The 26,936-nt window shown below is 41.3% G+C and overlaps 1 protein-coding gene across 1 annotated transcript in view; it reads left to right on the plus strand.

Annotated features, from left to right (window-relative positions):
- The window catches only part of GIPC2 (GIPC PDZ domain containing family member 2), a 100,287-nt gene that overhangs the window by 34,404 nt on the left and 38,947 nt on the right, over positions 1-26,936 (plus strand). Inside the window, exon 3 of the mRNA XM_004002102.6 lies at positions 3,738-3,918. Within this exon, the coding sequence (XP_004002151.1) occupies positions 3,738-3,918 (181 nt within the window). The remainder of the gene's footprint in view (positions 1-3,737; positions 3,919-26,936) is intronic.

Consider the following 26,936-nt stretch of genomic DNA (forward strand, 5'->3'; position numbering starts at 1 on the left):
CTAAATCACGTTTTAACAAAATCCTCTGAGAAATACAGTATTCACTTATTTCTAACATTTTGATTGTTTAACCATCCAGAACTAATAATTAGTAAGGTTGGACATGTACAAGGTCCAGAGGTGTGGGGGGTTCTGGGATGGAAGCTAGGATCTCTGAGAAGAGGTATGTATGGTGAGAGTGTAAGTAGTGAGAAGTGGTGATCTGGGAAAAGAGGCAGCATTGAGATCTGGAGGCCTTGATACAGATGAAGACCAGCTTGTAGAGGCAATAAAAAGTAAAGTAAGAGGGTGGGAGTTGTTAACAAAAGAATCAGAGTTCAAAGATGATAGGTCATTTTTTTTCTAGCTTTATCCCATGTAAATTTAAGGTGTACAGTGTGCTGATCTGATACACTTACGTGTTGTAAAATGACTATCAACGTGATAAGATAACGTCATCTGGGATAACTACAAACTCAAACTCTAATCTTGAGGTCAGAAGACTTAGGATTCTTCATCTGACTTTTCTTTCTTTCTTAACCAGCCATGTGGTCTTGAGATTTGTGTTGATTGGGAGTGTTTTGAGGAAAGAGCATGATGTCTTATAATTATACTACCTCTGTTTGAAACCCAGTTTGCTTGCTTATCAGCTATGCTGCTTTGATTAAGCCGTTTCATTGTTGTGCTTTGAGTTCCTCATTCACTAATGGACTATTAAACATTCCCTCCCAGGCTTATTAGGATGAAATGAAATAACTATGTACAATTTTTATTTGAATGTTTATTATTATGAACAAGGTTTGAGGACAGTATTTGGAGGGTCAGTAGCAGAGACTCAAAGTTGCTGACCATGAGGGCAAGATCAGCTCAAACAACCTTGAATGAATGCTTGAGACTTTGAGGATGGTAGAGTGCCATCCTAGAGTTCTGATAAGTGATGAGAAGATAGAGTTTGGTAATTATATGGGATGAATTGATAGAAGTTAATATAATAATGATCTGAAATATTTGGGAACTTCTAAGTTTAATAATATTGTAAATCTTATCTTCTAAAAAATATTTAAAGTTGTCTTTACATTTTGTAGCATCAAACTCTAAAGCCTGGTGACAGAAAGTTCCAAGTGTTATAGAGAATGATATTAAGTGACTCAGTAAATATAAATATAGAATTAATACCTCTTTTTTCTTTGAAGTCCTTTATGCCTGAGTAGCACTTTTAGCAATATTTTTAACCCCTATCAAGTTAAAGTATATTAGTATTATACTATTAAAGTATAATAGATTACAGAAGCTTGTCTCAGTTGCTACCTCATTCTTTATTCTATACTTAGGAAGTTGGGGTTCAGGTATACCATATAGTATATCATCAGTGTCTCCCACTTTGCTTCTACATATGATTCACCTTATGATACCCTTCTCCAAGTTTCTTATGTTGTTTTTCCTCTCTCTTCATCCCAGATTCTTATGTGCTAGTTCTGATGATTACCTATGCTTTGATTTTTCTCTTGCTCACCTGGATTCTTACCTTGCTGCCTGCTGACTTCTGGTAATTGTCTTTCCACTCTCTGGACACTGATCTGGCTACCTGTGGCTACTCATAGGCTCTGGTTACCCTATATTCTGTTACTCTGCCCTTTAATTTACTGGTTTGATTCATAGCTGTCTTTAAAGCCTTTCAGTTTTATATAATGCTTATTTTGTAAATAAAACAACAACAATAAGTCTTAAAAAAGAAAAATATGTGGAGCTGAAATTTGTATAATGTAGGTCATCAAAGGAAAAATGGGTTTAGAATGTATCAAGAAATAAATTAGAATAAAAATTAAGAATGAGTTATAGATTTTCACATTCTCCGATGACTTAGAAGTGGTTAGATGACAAAATATTAATTTTTTCTTTGTTTCTTAAGCTCTAGTCTTTAGTTTCACTTATGTTTCTATGACAGTTTAGAAACTCCAGTTGTACTGAGTGGTATCATGTGTTGTGGTTACCCTTGTTTGTTTCTATAGCTTGTAAGTTGAATATGGATTTACTAAAAAAAAATATTGTCAGATTATGAAATTTCTAGGTTTTTTGCTTTATAATTAATTACTTGTAATGATAATTTCCACTTGAATTGGCATTATTGTATCATTTGCATAAAGCATTTTAACAGTTATTAAAATGAACATAGCCATGTTCTTAAAATTGGGTGATAAAAAAGAAACCTACTTAAGACTTGGTATATTGTAATAAAGTTTAAAAATTAAAAATGACTAGCCTTCCTATGTTAGTATTCTACAACTTGTTTTTTCTTGTGACAATATTATGGAGATGCTAGGGTACATGGGATCAGTTTTTCTCTTAACTCTTGGACACAAGGATCAATCCCCTACTGACTCAGAAGATGTTATTCCACTGATAAAAATGCAGAATACACACAGATCTATTACACAATAACAGCAGCCCCTAATAATTCTATTGGGTCATTCTCAAAAAGGATTTATGATGCCCAAGGCAGATTGTGGCCTGCATTTTGCCATGTTCTTCAATGCTGTTGAAGAATTTGTATATCTTCTGCTGGGTTGTTACCTGTGCAGAGTTTTCTGGAAGTTCTTGCCCCTAAAATTCTTTCAGAAATTCTTAGTATTTTCTTAGAGAGTTTTACATCTCATTTTGAAAGTCTGCACTATTGATGTATTGTTTTCATACCTGTGATAGGAGGGAATGGTAACCTGCTTCAGTATTCTTGCCTGGAGAATCCCATGGACAGAGGAGCCTGGTGGGCTCCAGTCCACAGGGTCATAAAGAGTCAACAGGACTGAAGTGACTTAGCACACACGCACATACCTATGATAGAGTTAGGAAATACCAATTTGACGTTTCTACTTGGGTCCTAAGTTCTCCTCACTTGAATTATATAAATAAAAAGTGATATGTAGATGAAAATCCTTCTCATTGGCTCCCCAGTGGTGACTACACCTATCTACTACATATCAATTTTCTTGGTTAAGGTTGTACTAATTCTTGTCTTGCCTTTGTAACTAAAGTTTAAAGAATGTAGTCAATAGAAAAAGCTCAAGCTTTATTCTGATGTAATGTGCCTTAGTGATTGAGCAACAACAGTAACAATGGGTATCATGTTGAAATGATTCAACAATTTTCGGTAGGTATTGTGCTAGGCATGGGACATGCAATGGTGAATAAGAGCGTCTCTATCCCCAAGGATATGTAGTGGAGTTTGTTGTTGTTTAGTTGCTAAGCCATGTCCAACCCTTTTGCCAGCCTATGGATTGTAACCCTTCAAGCTCCTCTGTCCATGGGAAAGTGGAGACTGACAAGAAAATGGAAAGTTGCACTGTGGTCTGTTGAACTTGGCAAGTTGCTTGATCTTCCTGATCTAAGACATGAGACTCTCATAAAGGTTGTTAAATGAGATCATGAATGTAAAGTGCTTAGCTTCGAGCTCAGCACATGTAGCAGAAAGTACTACAGAGGCATGAGATTAGGCACCTTGCCTAATCTTGGAGGAATGGCTGGCAGTTGTCAGGAAAAGCTGCTAGAGGAGCTGGTGACCTGATGGAGCTGAATTCTGAATGATAAAAAGGAATGTTTGGGAGCAGGATGCCTGTCTTTGTTGTTTGGTCTTCTCTGTCTTTAACTGAACATTAAACTGCATGGATGGGTTTTAGTCAATATATTATACATAATGTCTTAAGAGCTGGAAAAGTAGTGTTACATGTTGCGATTTTTTATTATTACCCTTAATTTTCTTTCAGAGAATTAAAGATGGCAGCATAATTGATTCAGTTAAAACAATCTGTGTGGGGGATCACATTGAAGCTATCAATGGAGAAAATATCGTTGGGTGGCGTCACTTTGATGTTGCTAAGAAGTTAAAGGAACTAAAAAAAGAGGAACTCTTTACCTTGACATTAATAGAGCCTAAGAAGGCCTTCGGTAAGTCATTTTGGCTTATCTTTCTCAGGGAAATGAGTACTGTGATATGGTGTCGTGTGCTTTTGAATATCAGTTAAGAACATGGGAAATGATAGACAACTGTACTTACAAGGAAAACAAACATAAAAGGAGAAAAAAATTGCTTAGAAGAACATTCTCTTAAAAGGGCATTTGGAGTTATAAAGTCTAATGTTTAGTGACTATGAATTTGTTCCAAGCTCGAAGAACAGCACACTGCATTGATTGATCTTGCTGAACAGGGAGATGTTTGACTGAGCTCTTGAAACAGTAGTAACTGTCATTCAAGGACCTCAGTAGCAGAAACTGTAGTTACACATAGAATTGGTATTTAAAGTAGCTATCTAGTCTATTTTAAAGACTTCCTTCAATACTTTTCCTCCACTGGCATTTTGAACTTGGCAGCGTGGAATGGTAGGGAACTGCTTCTGCTTTGGTGTGGCATCTGTACTTGCTTGGTGTTAGCCATGGCAGCTGTGTTCCAACTGTTGTTCAAACCCCCAGGGCCATCTCATCTACAGGAAAATGTGCCAGCCTCTCTCTCTCACTACCCTTAATCACAGCACTATTTTAATGAGCCAAATGATGCCCTAGTGTTCATCAGTGTTAAAATATCTTCAGCAGAATCATCCTAGGCCTGCCCTTACTCATCCATGACTCCACCTACCTTAGGTTCTTTCGTCTATCACATAACATAAAGATTCCTTATAGTTTGTTTCCAATGTCTACTTTCTCAGGGTGGTTAATGACAGTGATGAGAGAATGTGGCAGGTCTGGGCAATTATATTTCCCCACCCTTAACAAGTAAGGGGCAGATCCTAGCCATATGAAATTTGAAAATGTCTCTGGCTTCCAAGTGATTCTGTGCCATGTAATAGAAATGTGGTATAGGTGGCCTTGCTTGTGGGAGACAGAGTTCCAAGAAGATGTCAGAAAAGGATGTCTTATGCCCTTGCTGCTCCTGGAGAGGCCATTCTAGGAACTACTGCTACAGATACCATGATTCTCTATGGTGTATTATAGCATCTGAGCTCACTTACCACAGAGGAAGGTGGGCCAGCACTCAGATTTCCATCTAGCAGCTCCCTTTTTTCGTTTATTTTTCATTTAAGAAAGCCTTTTATTTTGTATTGGAGTATAGCCAATTAACAATGTTGTGATAGTTTCAGGTGGACAGCAACAGGACTCAGCCATACATATACATGTATCTATTCTCCCCCAAACTCCTCTCACATCTGGTCTGCCACATAACATTGAGCAGAGTTCTCTGTGCTGTACAGTAGGTCCTTGTTGGCTATCCAGTTTAAATACAGCACTGTGTACATGCTGATCCCAAACTCCCTAACTATTTCTGCCCCCAATCCTTTCCCCTGACAATTATAACTTTGTTTTATAAGTCTGTTTTTGTTTTGTAAATAACTTCATTTGTATACTTTCTTTTTAGATTCCACATATAAGGGATGTCATATGAAATTTCCCTTTATCTGACTTACTTCACTAAGTGTGACAATTTCTAGGTCCATCCATGTTGCTGCAAATGACATTATTTCATTCTTTTTAATGGTTGGGTAATATTTCATTGTATATATGTACCACATCTTTATTCATTCCTCTGGTGATGGACTTTTAGGTTGCTTCCATGTCTTGGCTATTGTAAACAATGTTAGCAGCTCCTTTTGAAATGGCTTTGTTTAGTAACCAGCTTCCCAGACATCATAGCATATAGAATGATAGGACATAGGCAGTTTGAGATAAATAGTATTTGATTTAGGTTCTTTGTAAATCTAAGTTTTTCTCTTAGAACAATTCAAGTAATATAGCTTCTTTCTACATTTATCTCTACCACACAATCTATTTTCCAGAGTTAATCTCTTCCTATTTTTCCTTGTCTGCATATAAATTTTGTGGTCCCTGTGTTTTTTGTAGAGAGTTGCTGATACACCTTAAGTTGGATGTTAGGTTGATAATAGTCTTGGATGTTACAGAGGTCATTGTATTTAGCTATTCCTGCTCCATGATTCGGAGAAGGCAATGGCACCCCACTCTAGTACTCTTGCCTGGAAAATCCCAGGGATGGAGGAGCCTGGTAGGCTGCAGTCCATGGGGTCGCTAAGAGTCAGATATGACTGAGCAACTTCACTTTCACTTTTCACTTTCATGCATTGGAGAAGGAAATGGCAACCCACTCCAGTGTTCTTGCCTGGAGTATCCCAGGGACGGGGGAGCCTGGTGGGCTGCTGTCTGTGGGGTTGCACAGAGTCGGATACGACTGAAGTGACTTAGCAGCAGCAGCAGCTCCATGATTAGAGTTTTCCTTCAATATTTGAGACACATGTGTAGATAGTTGGTGTACTTCACTGCCTTACTTACTTACTTACTTACTTACATGCCTGCAATGGCCGAACCTGGTCTTTGCTTCATGTGAATTCCATGGACAAATTTGAAAAGGACAATGAATAGGTTTTTCCTAATGAGGTTACGTTATTTTGGCAGCTCACATTCTGGTGATAAAGGTTAAGGTACCTAGAGATTGATTTGGGAGCAGTAACAAGTTTTTGTTTTCCAAGGTTTCAAAGGTAGCGTCACTCAATTTAACCCAAATTATATCTGCTGGTCTATATGCATTTTCCACTCTGTTGATTGATCTTTGCCTCTGGGCTCTAGCCTGGGGTCTTTTAGAATAGGACTTGTTTCTCTGCCTAGCTTTGAGCCCTTAATTTTGGTGCCTTTCTTTTTTGCCTCTTGGATAAAGGCAATTCGTTTGTTCCTCATCCTGTGACCTTTTTCCAGCACTTAGCTCTTTGCCAGGAAGGCAGTATACATCAGGAGGTACTTGGGGGACAAGTCTTGGCCCAATTTTCTCCATCCCAATCTTATCTTTTGCTATGTTTCCTTCCCGCCTGTGTTTTTCTAGCATTTTCATTGATGGATTGATTCACATTTAAAGTTCTTCATGATTCTCTGACTCTCTGTCATCTTGGATTCCTACCAGGAGAAAGGGCCAGTATAGGTAAGGCAGAATTTTATAGCTTCAGCTAAGATGACCTAAGTCATTTCTGGGACTTTACCAAAAGCTGTCAGAAATAGCCACACACTCCATTATCTTGACGTTTTCCTACCAACTTCCCAACAATTTAGCCGGGGAAGGCATGTGGACTGTGTCCCAAAATACAGGAGGGAATAATGTAGCTGGCAGCTATGCGCTTACACAGCTGATACGATGAGCACAACTTCTTAACCGTTGATGAGGGACTCCTTGCTGCCCACTCCATTTCCATATTTTACATTCACCACTACCAACACCCCACTTCTGGGGTCCGTATATGTGTCCAGATTCTTTGAGAGCTATACAATAAGCACTTTCTAATGTTAGGAAATGTCAGTTTTTGGAGAGACTATCAGTTCGGTCTCAGAAACAAAGACAGTTCAATCAAGTCTTGGAAAGGTAGGAACCAAGCCTGTTTCAGGGATGTATGAACCAGGAACCCTTCATGCTGCTGCTGCTGCTGCTGCTGCTGCTGCGTCGCTTCAGTCATGTCCGACTCTGTGCGACCCCAGAGATGGCAGCCCACCAGGCTCCCCTGTCCCTGGGATTCTCCAGACAAGAACCTTGGAATGGGTTGCCATTTCCTTCTCCAAAGCATGTATCTTTAGGTTACTCCAATTAGGATTCAGATTTCTTGGAGGGGGAGTTTATTAGGTCATATGTCCATCTTGATAGTGGAGAAGGCAGGCTACCTAACTGACAGGTGAACAGTGAAGGGGAGGAAGTTTCTTTTTGGGTAGGAAAAGGCAGATTTCCATGCCTTTAAACCATTTCTTTAAGCTGTTATACATCTTTTAGGTAGAGAAGTGTTTGTTTTCTCTTGACTTTGATTCTAGCCATGCATGATGCTATCAGTCTGAGCGTATCAGAATGAGTCTGGAGAGAAACAGAATATTGTCAACTGGCTTTGGGTGTCCAGTCTTAAGGATTTTAGTATTCCACTAAGTGTTGGGTTCTGCATAAATGGCTCTTTGGTACATGGCCATCTGGAGACCATGACAATATCAAGCTCTCTTTCAGAGAAGGGCTAAGACTCTTCTTGATGCTGGCCACCAAACTTGGAAGGGGCTTCACTCCATAGATTTGGACTGCACTCCTGGAAGATCCTTCATTTATATATCCCACAAATAATTTGAAAATCTGCTGTGTTCCAGGTACTCTGCTAGGCATGGCAGATACTAAGAAAGAAGACTTAACGTATAGCTCTTGCCTTTTGAGGCACTCACAGTCTAGGAGGCTGTTATGGACGGAATTGTGTCCCCCTAATATTCGTATGTTGAAGTCCTAGTCTCCAGTACCTCAGAATGTGATTATATTTGGAGATAGGATCTCTAGTGCGGTGACTAAGTTAAAATGAGGTCATCAGAGTGGCCCCTGGTGCAATATGACTGGTGTATTTATAAGAAGAGGAAATTTGGACATGGAGGCGCATAGAGGGAGAATACCATGTGAACATAAAGACAGCCAAATGGAAGCCAAGGAGACAGACCTCAGAAGAAAGTGACCCTGGCAACGGACTTCTAGCTTCCTTAACTGTAAGAAAACAAGCTTTGTTGTTTAAGCCATGTGGTTTTTCATTGTGATAGTGCTGCGAAACAGGTGCAGAGGCCAATAAGCAAAAAAAAAAAAAAAAAAGACAATATAGTGCACGTTCTTTTACTATGGCAGTGGATCTTGGACTTCCTGACAATATAGAAGGTACAGGTAGGGCATCTTAGCAGTTATTTGGCCCTGGGCAGATGGCAAGAACATACTGATATGTTTTCATTTAACAAATAATTGAGTAATTAGCATACAATGGTCTTAGGGTATAAGTTTGCTGCGGTAATAGTCATTGTTTATTGAGAGCCTCCTGTGTGTTCCATTACCACACTACATAATTGGTATATCCATAAATAAGACCAGTTCTTGCCTTCAAGAAACTCATATTTAGTAGGAACAGATAGATACAAAAAATTTCAATAAAGAATGTTAGAAGTGACAGAAGGTACCGGAGGTCTTAAAGATGGGATGCATTAAACCAACCAAGGAGTTTAGGAGAAGCTTCCTGGAGAAGGAATTCGAGCTGAATCTCAAGAGGCTGACTCAGAGAACAAATTAGACGAGGCTGTCCTAGGAAGTAGGACTAGAATAAGCAACGTGCAGAATCACAGAGCAGTGTTGTGTATCTCAGAATATGATGTCTGGGGGTGTGATTAGAATAGAGGTGCTAGTGGTGGTGTGCCAAGAGAAGAAGCTCAAGAGTCAGTGTGACCAAATCATTAAGGGCCTTATGAATGCAGCTAAAGAGTGGGCAGTGGAGAACCACTAGAGGGTTAGGCAGTGGAGAACCTTAATGAGACTTGGATTTTAGATAGGTATTTTGGAGACTGTGTCAGAAGGTAGGGCATGATTTAGACGTCAGGAAATCAATAAAGACTGTAGTGTTGAGAAGAAGAAAGATGAAATCCTGAATTAAGGCAGTACCAGTAGGTGTGGAGATAAGAAATGGTTCCTTGGAATAGACAGTAGTATGCTGGAACCATTCATACCCATCTGTTTCAATTCCATGTTCAGTGGCATCAAGTTGGTTGCTTGAAACTGGCCCTGGGTGGGTGTTTACATCATGGAAATAGGCAAGTGCTGCAAGTCAGGGCTGCTGCTTCTTACTTTTTTTTAATTTGGAAGGTTGCTTGTTAAACATTTACCTGCATACCACTGAATATTTTTTGTTTGCACCAGGTCGTAGTTGAAGAATGCAGGATCTTCCATCTTCATTGTGCCAGTGGGATATTTAGTTGTAGCGTGTGGGGTCTAGTTCCCTGACCAGGGATCGAACCCAGGGCCCCTGCATGGGAGCACCAATCACCATTGAATATTAAGAACGTAGAATTGGTAACCCATTGGATATAAAGATATAGGAAAAGAAGTTGCAAATTGTGACTCACAGATTTGTGGATTCTGTGTTGCCATTCTTTGAGGGGAGGAAAACTGGAAAAGAAAGATTTCGGTGAGGAGACAGGGAAAAGAGATTGTACTTAGAGTGCAATTTTGAGTCTTAAGAGTTTGAAATCTGTGGGGCAATTCAGTTGGCAATCTGTAAGAGGTAGGTGAGCATTTAGAATTGGGACCTACAGATGGGATTTCTGAGTAATTTGAAGCCATGGAAATAAAATCCAGTTACTCAGAGAAATAAGAGAAAAATGACAAGACCAGAGCTGTGGGCGAACCCTGCATTTAAGGACTAGAAAGAAGAGGCAGCACAGTGAGGAATGGCTGGACATGGAGAAACCAGTGTCTGGCTGGCCTTTACCCAAGTGCTCAGGAGCAAGTCACTTGTCCCAAGAACAGATGCGCCATTGCAGTTTTCCTGACTTGGCTGTGGGACTCTGAGGGAGGAATAATGGCTATTATTATAAAACATACCCTCAGAATCTCCTCTGCTGGTTTAAATCACTATTTTCAGCTAGTAGGTCTCAACCAGTGTGTTGAGAACACAAAATAGAATAGAACTGGAAATTTCATAGTGCTTTGTGCCTAGTAAGGTAAGTGTTTTGGTTTCAATTTTTCATATATGCATATATGTGTATTTCAGTTAGGTATGTATTTATGGGTCATGATATAATGTATATGGGCTTCCCTGGTGGCCTGCAATGCAGGAGTCCCCAGTTCGATCCCTGGGTTGGGAAGATCTCCCGGAGAGGGGATAGGCTACCCACTCCAGTATTCTTGGGTTTCCCTGGTGACTCAGACAGTAAAGAATCCGCCTGCAATGCAGGAAACCTGGGTTCAGTCCCTGGGTTGAGAAGATCCCCTGGAGGAGGGCATAGCAACCCACTCCAGTATTCTTTCCTGGAGAATCCCCATGGACAGAGGAGCCTGGGGGGCTACAGTCCATAAGGTTGCAAAGAGTCAGACATGACTGAGTGACTAAGCGCACGCATGTGCACGCACACACACTATAATATATATATATATGTATATTTATTTATTTCTCACTTTGTATTACAGTAGCAACTGGTTTAAATGACTCCCTTGTTAAAACCTTGCAATTTAATGGGAAATCTTATTCATACCTAACATGGTTTCTCCTGGTCAGCTGCTTTCAGATCCAAATTTTTTTCCTTCTAGCTAGGAGTTGATGGCAGCCTTCCCAGTCCTTATCAAGTAGCGGCTGGAATGTCTCTAGTGGTAATTTTTTTTTTTTTTAGGGCATAGCTCACTTCCTTTCCTCTTTTGCCAGTGAAAAGGAACATGTCTCCACAATGAGCTCAACCCTCCAGAGTCTGCCCTATAAACCTAGGTTTCCCAAGGCTATGAAAATTCATTCTTCCATTTAACTGGCTTTAGGATCAGACTTGCTCAACTAGTTTATTTTCCTATGAGGTCTTTAATAAATATTATGAGACTTTGATTCAGTTTTATTTAGATGAGTCTCCACTTCACTTATCCTGAAGAATTTCTTTACTTTGTTATTGTTGCCCCTTATGGAAAGAGGTTTGTGGAAGGAGGTTTGAAATATTTCTGTGAAGTGTTTTGAAAAACAAAAAGGGAGTTGAAAGAATGTTTGCCTCCTAAAGCATTGATAGTCTTTGTTTTGAGGTTAGATTTTGTTACATATCTCTGGGCTCTGTCTTCTTTTAGAGACCTCATTTCTGTGCTGTGTGCCCATCAGAATAAGATGTTCAGTATGTGAAGTACGTCCGAGTCCTTTGAGTCATTCACAGCTGGAAAACTCGGACCTCATCTTTGTGATTCAGCCTAACGGATGTGTTCATTTTCAAGGACTAAGTCTATTTGCTATTAAGGGAAACTCTATGACTTTTTAGATAGACACTTCAAACATTTAAAAAATAATTTCTATTATTCATGGTATTTCGAGTGAACATTATTCAAGCAACAGTGCTTTTGGTACTTTTATATGTACTAAGGAATATGTTACTAAAGGGGCATCAAAGTGTAAGTAGTTAAATCCATAGACTCTGCCACATCTGGGCTGTGTGTTAATATGACATTGGATGAATTAATCTTTCTGTGTTTTGGTTTCCTTCCACAAAAATAAAGATCACAGCATCAACAACATTGGGCTGCTGTGAGGATTAAATGATTAAACACATGAAAATAATCGTAGAATAGTCCCTGCTGCATAGAAGTGTTTGGTAAAAGTTAGCTGCTAGTATTACTGTTATTTTGAAGATATAGCCCTTTCTTTAAGGAGTGATTTTATTTTATTTTGAAAACTATTTATTTATTTATTTGGCTGCTCCAGCTCTTAGTTGCAATATGAGGGATCTTCGATCTTTGTTGCATTATGTGGGATATTTAGTTGCAGCCTAGGGGATCTAGTTCCCTGACCAGAGATTGAATCTGTGCCCCCTGCATTGGGAGCATGAAGTCTTAACCGCTGGACTGCCAGGGAAGTAAGGAGTAATTTTAGCAACAAAATGAGCCCACGTGAAGCAAGGAAAGCAAAGTGGGTGAGTTGGTGATTAGCAAGTGTTTGTTGAAAGCTCTGGCCCTCTCCTGTATCCTGGAAGGACAGATGGTAAATCACATCTCATATCAAATAATGAAATATATCAGTATGTCATTGTCATAGCTGCCATTCACTTTCCTAAGTACTCTCTAAATTGGAAATAATTTAATCCTTACAACCATTCTAAAAGGTTAGGCAATCTGTCCAAGGTTTTAGAGCTGGCTAGTGAGGGAGGGAGGTAGGCTTCTAACCCTGCAACGAGCCTCCAGAGCCAGCTCCATAACACTTGTTATGGATGAGTCAGCATGTTTTTATTCTCCTCAAGGAGCTTGCAATTTACATAAAGAGGCAAATACATTAACACTCAAGCAATTCTACCAACAGCAGTCACAGTTACCATTTGAAGCAATACGGTGTAAAGAATAAGAGCATATTAGAAGCAATATGGTATAATGAATAACAGCATAGATTCTGAGCCAGACTGCTTGGGTTAAATTCCTATATCTGCTTACTTCTTATTTGATCTTGGACTACTTACTTATTCCCTTCTATGTCTGTCTGAAGTGAAGTGAAAGTGTTAGTCACTCAGTCTTGTCCAACTCTTTGTGACCTGCCAGGCTCCTCTGTCCATAGAGTTTTCCAGGCAAGAATACTGAGTGGGTTGCCATTTCCTTCGCCAGGGGATTTTCCCAACTCAGTGATTGAATACGAGTCTCCTGCATTGGCCGCTGCTGCTGCTAAGTCACTTCAGTTGTGTCCGACTCTGTGCGACCCCATAGACAGCAGCCCACCAGGCTCTGCTGTCCCTGGGATTCTCCAGGCAAGAACACTGGAGTAGGTTGCCATTTCCTTCTCCAATGCATGAAAGTGAAAAGTGAAATTGAAGTCGCTCAGTCCTGTACGACTCTGAGCGACCCCAGGGACTACAGCCCACCAGGCTCCTCCATCCATGGGATTTTCCAGGCAAGAGTACTGGAGTGGGGTGCCATTGCCTTCTCCGTTCTGCATTGGAGATGGGTTCTTTTACCCCTTAGCCACTGCAGAAGCCCCTATGTCTGTTTACTTATCCATAAAGTGTTGTGGGGATTGAATGAGTTAATATATATAAATCACTCACAATAATGCTTGACATACAGTGCTACATAAATGTTAGTCTTGCTACTAGGATTTCTACTATTCTGGCTTGACTTAATCCTTGTGTTGTTCCTATGAGGGTTTTCCAGATAAGTAAACTGAAGCTTTGGGCAGTTTAATACCTCTTGGAGGTCATTTTGTGCAAGTATAATACTCCATTCCTGTTTGCTCCTGAGGCTTCTGTTCTTAACATTATGTGTTACTGTCTGTTAGACAGTGGTGCTAATGGTGGTGGTTTAGTTGCTAAGTTGTGTCCAACACTTGCCACTCCAGGGACTTTAGCCCACCAGGCTCTTCTATCCATGGGATTTCCCAGGTAAGAATATTGGAATGGGTTGCCATTTCCTTCTCCAGGGAATCTTCTCAACCCAGGGACTGAACCTGAGTCTCCTGCATTGCAGTTGGATTCTTGACTGACTGAGCCACCAGAAAAGCCCCTTTCTTAGAAGATAATGCAAACCATATGATTTATATGCTGTAATACAGACTTAAACAAAGCATAGTTCGGCTGAGAGCTGATATGTCCAAGATTGGGAATGGTCCTGAGGCTGAGAGTGAGGGAGACTGGGAGATGTGGTAAGATTGGGAAAGAATTTCCTTAAACGAATAAGCCATGGGACAGATAGCTTTAGCATGTCCCAACAGTATCAGAGACCAGTGTCCCAGTTGAGTTCAGTAGCTCAGTCATGTCTGACTCTTTGCGACTCCATGGAATACAGCACACCAGGCTTGCTTGTCCATCACCAACTCCTGTAGCTTATTCAAACTCATGTCCATTGAGTTAGTGATGCCATCCAACCATCTCCTGTCATCCTCTTTTCCTCCCCACTTCAATTTTTCCCGGCACCAGGGCCTTTTCAAATGAGTCAGTTCGTCACATCAGGTGGCCAAAGTATTGGAGTTTTAGCTTCAGCATCAGTCCTTCAGTGAATATTTAGGACTGATTTCCTTTAGGATGGACTGGTTGGATTTCCTTGCAGTCCAAGGAACTCTCAAGAGTCTTCTCCAACACAACAGTTCAAAAGCATCAATTCTTCAGTGCTCAGCTTTCTTTATAGTCCAACTCTCACATCCATACATGACTACTGGAAAAACCATAGCCTTGACTAGACTGACGTTTTTTGGCAAAGTAATGTCTCTGCTTTTTAATATACTATCTAGGTTGGTCATAATTTTTCTTCCAAGGAGCAAACATCTTTTAATTTCATGGCTGAAGTCACCATCTGCAGTGATTTTGGAGCCCCCCACAATAAAGTCTGTCACTATTTACATTGTTTCCCCATCTATTTCCCATGAAGTGATGGGACCAGATGCCATGATCTTTGTTTTCTGAATGTTGAATTTTAAGCCAAATTTTCACTTTCTTTTTTCACTTTCATTAAGAGGCCCTTTAGTTCTTCTTTATTTTCTGCCATAAGGGTGGTGTCATTTGCATATCTGAGGTTATTTGTAGTTCTCCCAGCAATCTTGATTCCAGCTTGTGCTTCATCCAGCCCAGCATTTCTCATGATGTACTCTGCATATAAGTTAAGTAAGCAGGGTGACAAAATACAGCCTTGATGTACTCCTTTCTCAGTTTGGAACCAGTCTGTTTTTCCATGTCCAGTTCTAACTGTTGCTTCTTGACCTGTATACAGATTTCTCAGGAGGCGGGTAAGGTGGTCTGATATTCCCCTGTTTAAGAATTTTCTACAGTTTGTTGTGATCCACACAGTCAAAGACGTTGGCGTAATCAATAAAGCAGAAGTAGATGTTTTTCTGGAATTCTCTTGCTTTTTTGATGACCCAGTGGATGTTGGCAGTTTGATCTCTGGTTCCTTTGCCTTTTCTAAATCCAGCTTGAGCATCTGGAAGTTCACAGTTCACATACTGTTGAAGCCTGGCTTGGAGAATTTTGAGCATTACTTTGCTAGCGTGTGAAACTCTAAGATGGTGAAGTAGAAGGACATATGTTCATTTTCTCCTGTAAGTACTCCAAAATTACCAGCATCTCATTCCCATGCCACTCCCCTTGAGAGGTGATAGAACTCCTGATAGAGTTGCAAAGGGAATTCAGAGCTGTAAAAGCTGTCTCCTTTCAGTCTGAGGTTAAAGAGTGTCTGTGCCCTGGGCATGGACCTATTGACTTGGACCTTGAGATTTAGGGTCACATCTGTGTTGGACTGAGCACCACATCAGCCTTTTGGATCCTGAGAGGGGGAGACTCCAAAGCAAAACCAAGACTCAGTTTCTCACCAAGATTGTAAAGTGAGGGGCTCCTAGTCAGATTCCATCTGATATTCTTTTCTCCAGAATTGTGGAGCAAAAATTTAAATCCACTGCAGAGATTTAAGTTGGTTTGTATAGTCAAAGCTATGGTTTTTCCAGTATCCATGTATGAATGTAAGTTGGACCATAAAGAAGACTGAGCACTGAAGAATGGATGCTTTTGAACTGTGGTGCTGGAGAAGACTCTTGAGAGTCGCTTGGACTGCAAGGAGATCAAATCAGTCAATCCTAAAGAAAATCAACCCTGAATATTCATTGAAAGGACTGGTGCTGAAGCTCCAATATTTTGGCCACCTGATGCAAAAAGCCCACCCATTAGAAGAGACCCTGGTGCAGGTAAAGACTGAGGGCAAAAGGAAAGAGGGCAACAGAGGATGAGACGGTTGGATGGCACCATCAACTCAATGGACAAGAGTTTGAGCAAACTCTGAGAAATAGTGAAAGATGGGGAAGCCTGGAGTGCTGCAGCCCATGGGATCGCAAAGAGCTGGACATGACTGAGTGACTGAACTGAACTAAATAAACTAAGAGCTTTTAGAGCAAAGAGCTGGACATACCTTAGCAACTGAATGACAAAGAAAGGGTAAAGATATTAGTAGGTGAGGAAGATTGTTGAAAAAGATTACAGTTGAACTTGGCCTTATAAGATGGCAGGGGAAGTACAGACAAGGAAGGAAGGCTTCCTGTGGAAAACAGCCTAGTCTTGGAGGGACTACAGCAAATCAGGCTGCAAAAGCGGCTCCAAGCCATGTTAAGAAGTTTCTAGCCATGTCTGGAAACTAGGTGGGGAGCCTGAGCTTGTTGGAGAGGATAACAGGGAATCATTGAGATATTAGAACCAAAGAATGAAATAATGAAATCCTTTGGGGAATTGAGCCTGGAAGAGAAATGTTGGCTCTCTTTGATTAGAGGAGATGCCATGTCAGAGGCTGCTGCAGCAGTCCAGGAGGAAATAATAGGGCCTGGGATTGGAGGCAGCAGTAGGAATTTGACTGAATAATATTGCAGAGGCATAAATGGGGGTTGGAGGTGGGATTATGCTCTTTAGCTAAAAGAGGGAGGAGACAAGGGTTTGGAAGAAACAAATGTGACCCTAGGTTTTGATTATCAGAGCCTGTGATAAAAGTGGTATTTGGAAATGGGGCAGTTGGATGTAGTAATGCTTTGGGAGAAAGGGAGAGAAGTTTAACTTTAGGTACACTGCCTTTTATGTGACAGTGATGCTCTCATGTATTTTTGAGCAAAGATTTAAGGTCAAATTTGGGGGCTGGAACAGGCCGCTTAATCATCTCTTTATGTCCCAGAGTTTATTCTCCCCTTCTTATATCTAGATAGACCTGGGTTTTGGCTTTTACCGCAAAGATACTCCGGGAGAAGATAAATGAGGAGCCAAGTTCTCTTTTGCGGGGTGTGGCGGATGTGTTAGATGAATGCTGGTTGTAGCTGATAAATGTGTTTTCCATGTAAAGACTCATCTGGATAAAGTGAAAGTCACTCAGTTGTGTCCAACTCTTTGTGACCCTACGGACTATACAGTCCATGGAATTCTCCAGGCAAGAATACTGAAGTGGGTAGCCTTTCCCTTCTCCAAGGGATCTTCCCAATCCAGGGATTGAACCCAGGTCTCCCACATTGCAGGTGGATTCTTTACCAGCTGAGCCACAAGGGAAGCCCCCAGTTGGATAAAGACCCAGGCTAAATATTCAGTCTTTTCTATTCTAGCTATAAACTCTCATTAAGGAAAACTTATTAAGTATTCATGTTTTTAATCCATGAAAAGTAAAATTATTCTATTATAGGAAAAACTGTCATCTGTATTACCCAGTTCACTTACCCTAAACAGTGATTGATTTCTTAGAACTACAACATTTAAGGAGCCTTTGAAATTAATGACAACCACAAATAGAAGGAAGGTAGATAATAGTTCTTGGCTGTTTGTAGGCTTAGTCATTAAAATAGCAATAGACAAAGGGGTCAAAACTGATGCTAATATATGATATGTCTTCCTTAATATGGTATAACAGTGTGAAGGTAATGTCACATTGGTAGAATTGCTCTTTTTCTAATAATGCACATTCTATTAATAACAGTATTTGTATAATGGGAGTTCTCATATAGTTGTAGGAAATGGATCTGACAAATTACACTCAGAATTGTCAGAGTGTGTCTTCAGAAAAAGTTAAGCAGAGAAACAGTTCTCTTAATGTATAGGAAAATGTTTGATAGATTAAGTGAAAAGGCAATTACAAAACAATGTACAGTAATATCCTTTTAAAAACTATATTTAAACATAGAAGAAAAGTGACTTGCAGTATATATATATTGAATTGTTAACAGTTAACTCAGACGGTGGGTTTTGAATGAATTGTTTTTATGTGCTCAGTTGCGTGCGACTCTTGTGGCCCCATGGACTGTAGCCTCCTAGTCTCCCCTGTCCATGGGATTCTCCAAGCAAGAATACTGCAGTAGGTTGCCACTCCCTACTCCAGGGAATCGTCCCAATCCAGGGATCGAACCCATATCTCGATCTCCTGCATTGGCAGGCAGATTCTTTACCATTAGTGCCATCTGGAAAGCCTGACTTTTCCCTTTAGGTTTCTTGTATATTTCACATTTTAAATATAAACGATTAACTTTTATAACCAGAAAACAGTTATTAAAAAAAAAAGACTAGGATTCCTAGTCTAGGAAGTGGAGAAACAGAATTATTTTGTTTTTAGAGGCTTTATAATTTTTAACTATATACTCTTTTTAGAAAGTTTTCTTTAGTATTATCTTAAGTGGTTCCATGTTAGAAATGTGGTAGATTATACTGTATCGACTTTTTAAATTGGTGGAATTGTTTTTGCAACTACTAAACTTTTTAAAACCTGGAGGAAAAATATATGTCAGTTCAGTTCAGTTCAGTTCATTCACTCAGTCGTGTCCGACTCTTTGCGACCCCACGAATCCCAGCACGCCAGGCCTCCCTGTCCATCACCAACTCCCGGAGTTCACTCAGACTCACGTCCATTGAGTCAGTGATGCCATCCAGACATCTCATCCTCTGTCGTCCCCTTTTCCTCCTGCCCCCAATCCCTCCCAGCATCAGAGTCTTTTCCAATGAGTCAACTCTTCGCATGAGGTGGCCCAAGTACTGGAGTTTCAGCTTTAGCATCATTCCTTCCAAAGAACTCCCAGGGCTGATCTCCTTCAGAATGGACTGGTTGGATTTCCTTGCAGTCCAATGGACTCTCAAGAGTCTTCTCCAACACCACAGTTCAAAAGCATCAATTCTTCGGTGCTTAGCCTTCTTCACAGTCCAACTCTCACATCCAGACATGACCACAGGAAAAACCATAGCCTTGACTAGATGGACCTTAGTTGGCAAAGTAATGTCTCTGCTTTTGAATATGCTATCTAGGTTGGTCGTAACTTTTTTCCAAGGAGTAAGCATCTTTTAATTTCATGGCTACAATCACCATCTGCAGTGATTTTTGGAGCCCCCCAAAATAAAGTCTGACACTATTTCCACTGTTTCCCCAACTATTTCCCATGAAGTGATGGGACTGGATGCCATGATCTTCGTTTTCTGAATGCTGAGCTTTAAGCCAACATTTTCGCTCTCCACTTTCACTTTCATCAAGAGGCTTTTTAGTTCCTTTTCACTTTCTGCCATAAGGGTGGTGTCATCTGCATATCTGAGGTGATTGATATTTCTCCCGGCAATCTTGATTCCAGCTTGTGTTTCTTCCAGTCCAGTGTTTCTCATGATGTACTCTGCATAGAAGTTAAATAAGCAGGGTGACAATATACAGCCTTGACGTACTCCTTTTCCTATTTGGAACCAGTCTGTTGTTCCATGTCCAGTTCTAACTGTTGCTTCCTGACCTGCATACAGATTTCTCAAGAGGCAGGTCAGGTGGTCTGGTATTCCCATCTCTTGAAGAATTTTCCACAGTTTATTGTGATCCACGTAGTCAAAGGATGTGTAATAAACCACTAATAGAAGTGAACAGTTTTTGAATTCCCATAAAATCATCCTGTGGATAAAATAAGTATAGAAGGATGAAAATACTTTAGCCATCCTTTAAAATTCTTTGTATTAATATTAGAGTCTAGAGGTTTATAATATTTTTTTTATAACACAGTCCCCTCTGGATTAAAATTATCCCAGAGATGCATTCTGTAATTTCAGGGAGTTGTGAAAAATAGGGTTGAGTTTTTCTCAAGTGACACCTTATCTAAAAGAACAAGATGATTTTTGGCATAGCATTTCCCTTCTGACACTTGTCATACACTGTTAAGTCTCATCAGAGGAGCAGTTAAGTCACTTTCTTTAGCCTTTTTTTTGTGGGAAGGTGGGGTGCGGAGGGTTGGATCACGTGTTGCCAGCCCTTTGATCCAATAGCCACCTTGTGTATGTGGCATGCACTTATCTCCTTTTCCTTCTTATCTGCACCAGCACCCTACCAGCTGAATCAAAACAAAAACAACCCCATTGCTATTCTAAAGACATATGAGGAATGTTGGGGAGAAGAAGGACACATAGAAAAAGGGAATGGACAGTTAAAAATTTTAAATTCTGGGGCAAAGCTAGATATTATGTCAACTATTCAGAGAGAGAGTGTGTGTGTGTGGTAGGGGTGGAGGTAGAGAGCGGAGCACAGGAGCTGTTTATGGACAGTGCTATTTGTATAAGTTTAGGCATTGGAGGTTCTTTTTATTTTTACAAAAGTTTATTTATCTTGCTGTGCTGGGTTTTACTTGTTGCATACAGGATCTAGTTCCTTAACCAGGGACTGAACCTAGGCCCCCTGCATTGGGAGTGCAGAGTCTTAGCCACTGGACCACCAGGGAAGTCCTGGAAGGTCTTTTTAGAAGGATTGCTTAATTGCTCAGACACAATTCTGTATCTGGGAGGTATCTTTCAGTTGGGGATGGTAGAAAACCTTATCAAACTGGCTAATGCAGAAAAGGAAATCTTATAAATTAACCATCCATGGGTGATGCTGGCATCAACAAAGCTCTATGTAAGGGCATATACAATGTGATCAGGACCCCATTTATTGTCCTTCCTTTCTGTTCTGCCACCTGAAGCATCAGCTTCATCATCTATAGGTCATCTTAAGGTGGCCCAAGGTGGGTGGTCAGCAATGGCTGGGACCATGTGCTTCCTTATTCACACAGAACAGAAAAGGAGAGTGTCCTTATCTCAGAATTTCTAGCAAAAGCCCTTAGATTTTTTTCTCACTGACCTTTGTTCATGTGTCCACCTCTGAAACCATCACTGTGATAGACAGGATCAATTAGGTTCCATTTGTGTGTCCCATTCCTGAAGCTGGGAGCAACCAGCTGCGAGAATTTCTAGTACCTGGGACATATTAAATGATCAGTTAAAAAAAATCACCTTTATTTTATTTTTTAAAGATTTTTTTTTTTGATGTGGACTGTCTTTGAAAGTCTTTATGGAATCTGTTACCATATTGCTTCTTCTTCTTTTTTTAAATAAATTGTTCTTTAAAATTGTATTTGTTTATTTTTGGCTGCAGCAGGTCTTCGAGGTGGCTCGGGATGGCTACTCTCTAGCTGTGGTGTTCGCTCTTCTCATTGTGGTGACTTCTCTTGTTGTGAAGCCCTGGCTCTAGGCACGTGGGCTTCAGTAGTTGTGGCTCATTGGCTTAGTTGCTCTGCAGCAGTGGAATCTTCCTGGACCAGAGCTTGAACCCATGTCCTTTGCAGTGGCAGGCAGATTCTTAACCGCTGGACTACCAGGGAAGTCCTGCTTTTGTTTGTTTTTTTATTGCAAGGCTTGTGGGATCTTACCAATAGTGGAGATTGATTCCATACCTCCTTCATTGGAAGGTGAAATCTTAACCACTAGACTGCCTGAGAAGTCCCAACATTACCTTCAAATTGTCTTCCCCAGATGATCCATATTATTGTCCCTAGATGAATTATAGTATATATATATGTGTATATATTTAGTCCCTTGAAATAAAAGTGTGCTCTAAGACTGGCACTAGTACAAGAAATGACAAGTAATGCTTCATAATCATATGTAATGAGAAACTCTATATCTTGATGAAATTTGAAATTGAAATTGAAAGTTGCTCAGTTGTGTCCGACTCTTTGCGATCCCATGGACTATAGAGCCCATGGAATCCCCCAGGCCAGAATACTGGAGTGGGTAGCCTTTTCCTTCTCCAGGGGATCTTGTCAACGCACAGGTCGAACCCAGGTCTCCCGCATTGCAGATGGTTTCTTTACCAGCTGAGCCACCAGGGAAGCCCAAGTGTCTGAAGAGGAGGGCAGAGAGCTGCAGACCCCAAAGTAAAGTTGTCAACTCTAGTTATTATTGTTTTGTAGGCATGTGTCAACCTCCAAGAGAAACTTAACTTTTGATTTTTGATGAGAAATCACCAACTTTTAAAAGTTGGCAATTAGTTTAAAAAGTCTGAAAACACTGCACACTCCGCAAATATGCCTGGGACCACGGGCCACTGAGCTACCTGTTGACAGCCTTGGCGCATAAGAATTATCCTCTGTGCTCATGTCCTTTTCCCCGGTGTCAGCCATGCTCACTGAAACTTCTTAGGTACCCAGTAGGAAAAAAATTTCAAGTGATTTATTCCCAAGAGGGGTAGAGGCCTGATAAACTGAGAGTCACGCAGTTGGGAGGGACTCTAAAACATCAACTGTCCATTGTTTGCTTTTAGAGTCTTGGAACCCGGGGTCTGGGGCACACTGCCTTCTCTTTCCTCCCTTAGCCTTGCTGTCTTGGACCTTCATGGCTGGGTCTTTGCTTACACATTTTGCCCAGGAAGTTTCTGGCTCATGAGAGGGCAGCACGGGAGCCCACTTGGACCCTATGATTAATACAGTGATGTGATGACATCTGTTCTTGTGAATCTGGTTAATATGAGTCAATCCCTAAGACTCAGGTCAGCTCTGGGAACACTGGAAAAAAGCCTTTCTGGGCCTGCAATGCTGAAGGTCATTGGCACATACAACTTGCAAAGTCTTGCAAGTCCTGAGTTGCCATCTGGCTGCTGTTTTGTTGCTGTGTAACTCCAGAGCTGGAAATTATAGAAATGCATTAGTGAATCTGGTAAAGTAGCTTAGTTCACCTATACAGGTGGTTAGAGGAAGAGGCTGTACATTTCCTCTTCCAGGATGGAGTGTTGATATGTCTGCTCACTTGACCACATGGTGTCATGTAACTCTAACAAGAGATGTTTTGAGTGGGGATTGAGGGTCCAGTGAGATGGACACTGGAGGGCCCTCACTGCTCCGTGCTCCCCTGAGGGGCTTGGCTTAAATTCAGTTGGGCCACTTTGGAGAATCTGAGTAGAGTAGTGGATCATCTTTTGTTTGTACCCTTCTGTAAATGGAAGGGAGAAAAATCACAGTTCTACAGGAAATAGAATGAAAAGGAGACCTTTGTATTTGAAGTGATAGCTTTCTGAACATTCAAAGAGAGACTTTAGCATGTTTCTCGTCCCGAGCAAAGCAATGCAAATGGTTTTGTGGGAGAGGGTGTGGGAAGAGCAGATGGCTCTCTTTCCAGGGTGGATGTGTCAGCAGAAGCAAGTGCAGCAGCAGCCGCCCCAGTGTGAGAGTCGGACCGCTGGGCGTGGCACCTTTCACCCGGCAGCCCTCTGAACGCGTTAGACAGCATTCTATCTAGCTGGTGTTCTCAGTGCACATGCAGATGAGGTGTGGTGGTTTAGATGCTAAGTTGTGTCTGACTCTTCTGAACCCATGGACCGTAGCCTGCTAGGCTCCTCTGTCCATGAGATTTCCCAGGCAAGAATACTGGAGTGGGTAGCCATTCCCTTTTTGGGGGATCTTTCTGACTCAAGAATTGAACCTGGGGTCTCCGGCATGGCAGGCAGATTCTTTACTGACTGAGCTATAAGGGAATCCCTACAGATGAGAACTTATTCCTAACTTCACAGAATTTGTAAATGGGTAGCTGTGTTTTAACTCAGAGTCTCTGATTATGAAGTCCATCTCTTGTTGGATACAACTGTGTCTGTACGTACCCTCCTCTTAGGGACATCAGGGCTCTGAGCCTACTCTGAATTGTACTCCAGGCCAATTCAGGCCCTTAAGGGAACAGAACAAGATGTAGTTCTGTGCAAAAGCAGAAGAATGCCCCACCTCCCCACACTCGCCCTGTGTGTGGGTTGGGGAGCTAAGCTTGGTGTGCTTGTTCTCTGTGGGCCTTGGCTGATGTCAGCTCTCCTCTTGCCCTGGGGCTCAGGGTGGGACCAGAGACAGACATCTCCTCTATTCCCCCATCTCTCCCTAAATGTCATGATGTAGCAGGGGCCGGGCTGTTTACTGACAATGCCAGTTAAAATGGTATCATAAAAAATTACAAGTAGGTATAAGCATTTTATTGAAAACATAAATCTTCATTCTTTCCCTACTCTTCAGATGTAAAAAACTCTGAGAGGACACAAATTGGAGTTCTATTAAGTCTTTCTTTAGTGATCAGAATGGTAATACACATCTATGGGTTCTGTTTCATATCTAAAACCCAGATATGTGAAATGCTGGAAGTTTAAAGATATTTTCCTAATCTCCTAGTGTCATCTTGCACACACCTTTACCCCCGCCGCCGCCCCCCCCCGCAACTCGCCTTTATGGAGTCTTTCCAAAGCAGTTAACCTAGTTTTCCTAGTAATAATAACTCTTTTGTTTTGCACTTCTTTCATCAGTTCATATAGTTTTAAATTAAATTACATAATTAGAGTAATAGACACAATTGCCACAAAAGGGTTGGGAGTTGAGACGTCTGCTTCCTGGTGACATCCATCTCAGCTGTGGGAGCCTGCTGTGCACCCTTGAGCTGTGAGTGTCCTGTGCTCTGGGTGACATGGGGTGGGGGTGGGGGAGCCCGGAGTCTAGTGAATCCTTGGAGCTGCAGACTGATTTCCAGCGTCTCCTGTGTGAACTGCATTCCTCCCGTCGCTCATCCCCAAGAGAGGCCTTAAGCACATCCATTCATGAGGAGTGAAATGGCAGATTTAGGGCTCGGCCTGGGTGGTCTGAGAAGCTTAGATGGGCCAGTGCCCTAGAAGTAAGCCAGATTAACAATATTTACAAACATTAAAAAAACAAAACTTTTCTTTCCCCTGCAGGCTAACAGGACCATCCTGCCTGGTTTTATGTATAAACCGGTTGATGTACTTCCCTGAATCAGGATGGTAGAGGAACATGGCTTCTGTTTCTTCAGCCATAAAAACTGCCTTTTGGGACGCTAAGCCAGAACTAAAATTTCAGCTTTTGTTTTGGTGCCACCAAGTGGTTGGCTTTGAGATAACACTTTGGAGCCAAAGATGACAAACATAATGATTCGAAAAAACAAACAAACAAACAAAAAAACCTGGGGTGAACAGGCAGTGCACAGAGAATTTTTAGGGCAATGAAACTACTCTGTACGATACTGTGATGATGAATCCATGTCATTATTCATTCTTCCAAACCCACGGGATATGCAGCAGCAAGAGTGAACCATGATGTAAACTGAACTTTAGGTGATGTGATGTGTCTGTGTAGTTTCATTGATTGTAACGAATGTACCACTGTGGTGGGGAGTGTTAATCATGGGGGAGGTGTTGCATATGTTGGGGCAAGACGTGTATGGGAGAGCTCTGTCTTCTCAATTTGTTGTGCACTTAAAGCTGCTTTAAAAAGTTGTTGTTGTTCAGTCACCAAGCCATGTCTGACTGTTTGTGACCCCATGGACTGCAGCACGCCAGGCCTCCCTATCCCTCACCATCTCCTGGTGTTTGCCCAAGTTCACATCCACCGAGTTGGCGATGCCATTCAACTGTCTTATCCTCTGTCACCCTCTTCTCCTTCTGCCCTCAATCTTTCCCAGCATCAGGGTCTTTTCCATTGAGTTGACTCTTCGCATCTGGTGGCCAAAGTATTAGAGGTTCGGCTTCAGCATCAGTCCTTCCAATGAGTATTCAGGGTTGATTTCCCTTAGGATTGACTGGTTTGATCTCCTTGCAGTCCAGGGGACTCTCAAGAGTCTTCTCCAGCACCAATGTTTGAAGACATCAATTCTGTGGCACTCTACCTTCTTTATGGTCCAACTCTCATATTCGTACATGACTATTGGAAAGACCATGGCTTTAAAAAATAGAAAACAATCTTCCACTCTACATCACATTTTCTCTTTTAGGTACTGGTGTTTCAGGTGAGAGCCAGGTGCATAGAGACATAAGGAGGCTGGCTGACTTCTCAAGCCTGGATGACAATCCCTCTGTGAAGTTCCAGCATTCCAGGGCCTGGGTCCTTAGCTTCATACATCCCAGAAATCTTTAGTTTCTCCAGTGTATCCAGACTTGGGCAATTTTCTGGGGTTATATACCATGCTTACCAAATTTACAAAAGACTTGTTGATAAGTCAGAATGCCTGTGTATTACTTTGCAGCCAGAAATGTGTATGTAGTGGTAGACCAAACACAGGTGTTAACTGAGCATTTCCCACCCTGCAGGACACTTCCATGGGAAGACACATTATATGGAGTAGGTTGCTTGGTGAAATCTCAGTGGATGTGTGTAAGGTTGTTTATCTTGGAGGTTAGTATCATTCAGGTTGAGGCTGTCTTGATGGCCATACTTCTGTACATGACTCCAGCCTGGTCAGTACAAAATCCTGGTCAGTGCTGGTGACTGACCGCACCTTCTTCTTTGGGTGTTCTGTTGGAAACTCTATGCTGAGTGAACATTTTCCTCCTGTTAATTTTCTTCCCTCCGATGGGACACAGTGTGACTGCCCAGGCAGATGCTGTAAGCTTGCTGATACAGCTCTAGTCTCCCGAGCATCTGTCAAGCTGTCATGATCAGCATGAGCTCTGTTAGCTATCATTTAGAGGTTTGGGGTTAGGGGAACTGTCCTGGGTATCACATGATCATTAAAATTAAAAAAAAAAAGGACCATTTTTGAAGTCTTTATTGAATTTGTTACAATATTGCTTCTGTTTATGCACTGGCTTTTTGGCCACAAGGCATGTGAGATCTTAACTCCCCAACCAGGGACTGAACCCACACCCTGCATTGTAAGGTGTAGTCTTAACCACTGAACCACTAGGG

The sequence above is a fragment of the Ovis aries genome, chromosome 1, assembly GCF_016772045.2.
Source record: "Ovis aries strain OAR_USU_Benz2616 breed Rambouillet chromosome 1, ARS-UI_Ramb_v3.0, whole genome shotgun sequence".
NCBI classification, from domain to species: domain Eukaryota; kingdom Metazoa; phylum Chordata; class Mammalia; order Artiodactyla; family Bovidae; genus Ovis; species Ovis aries.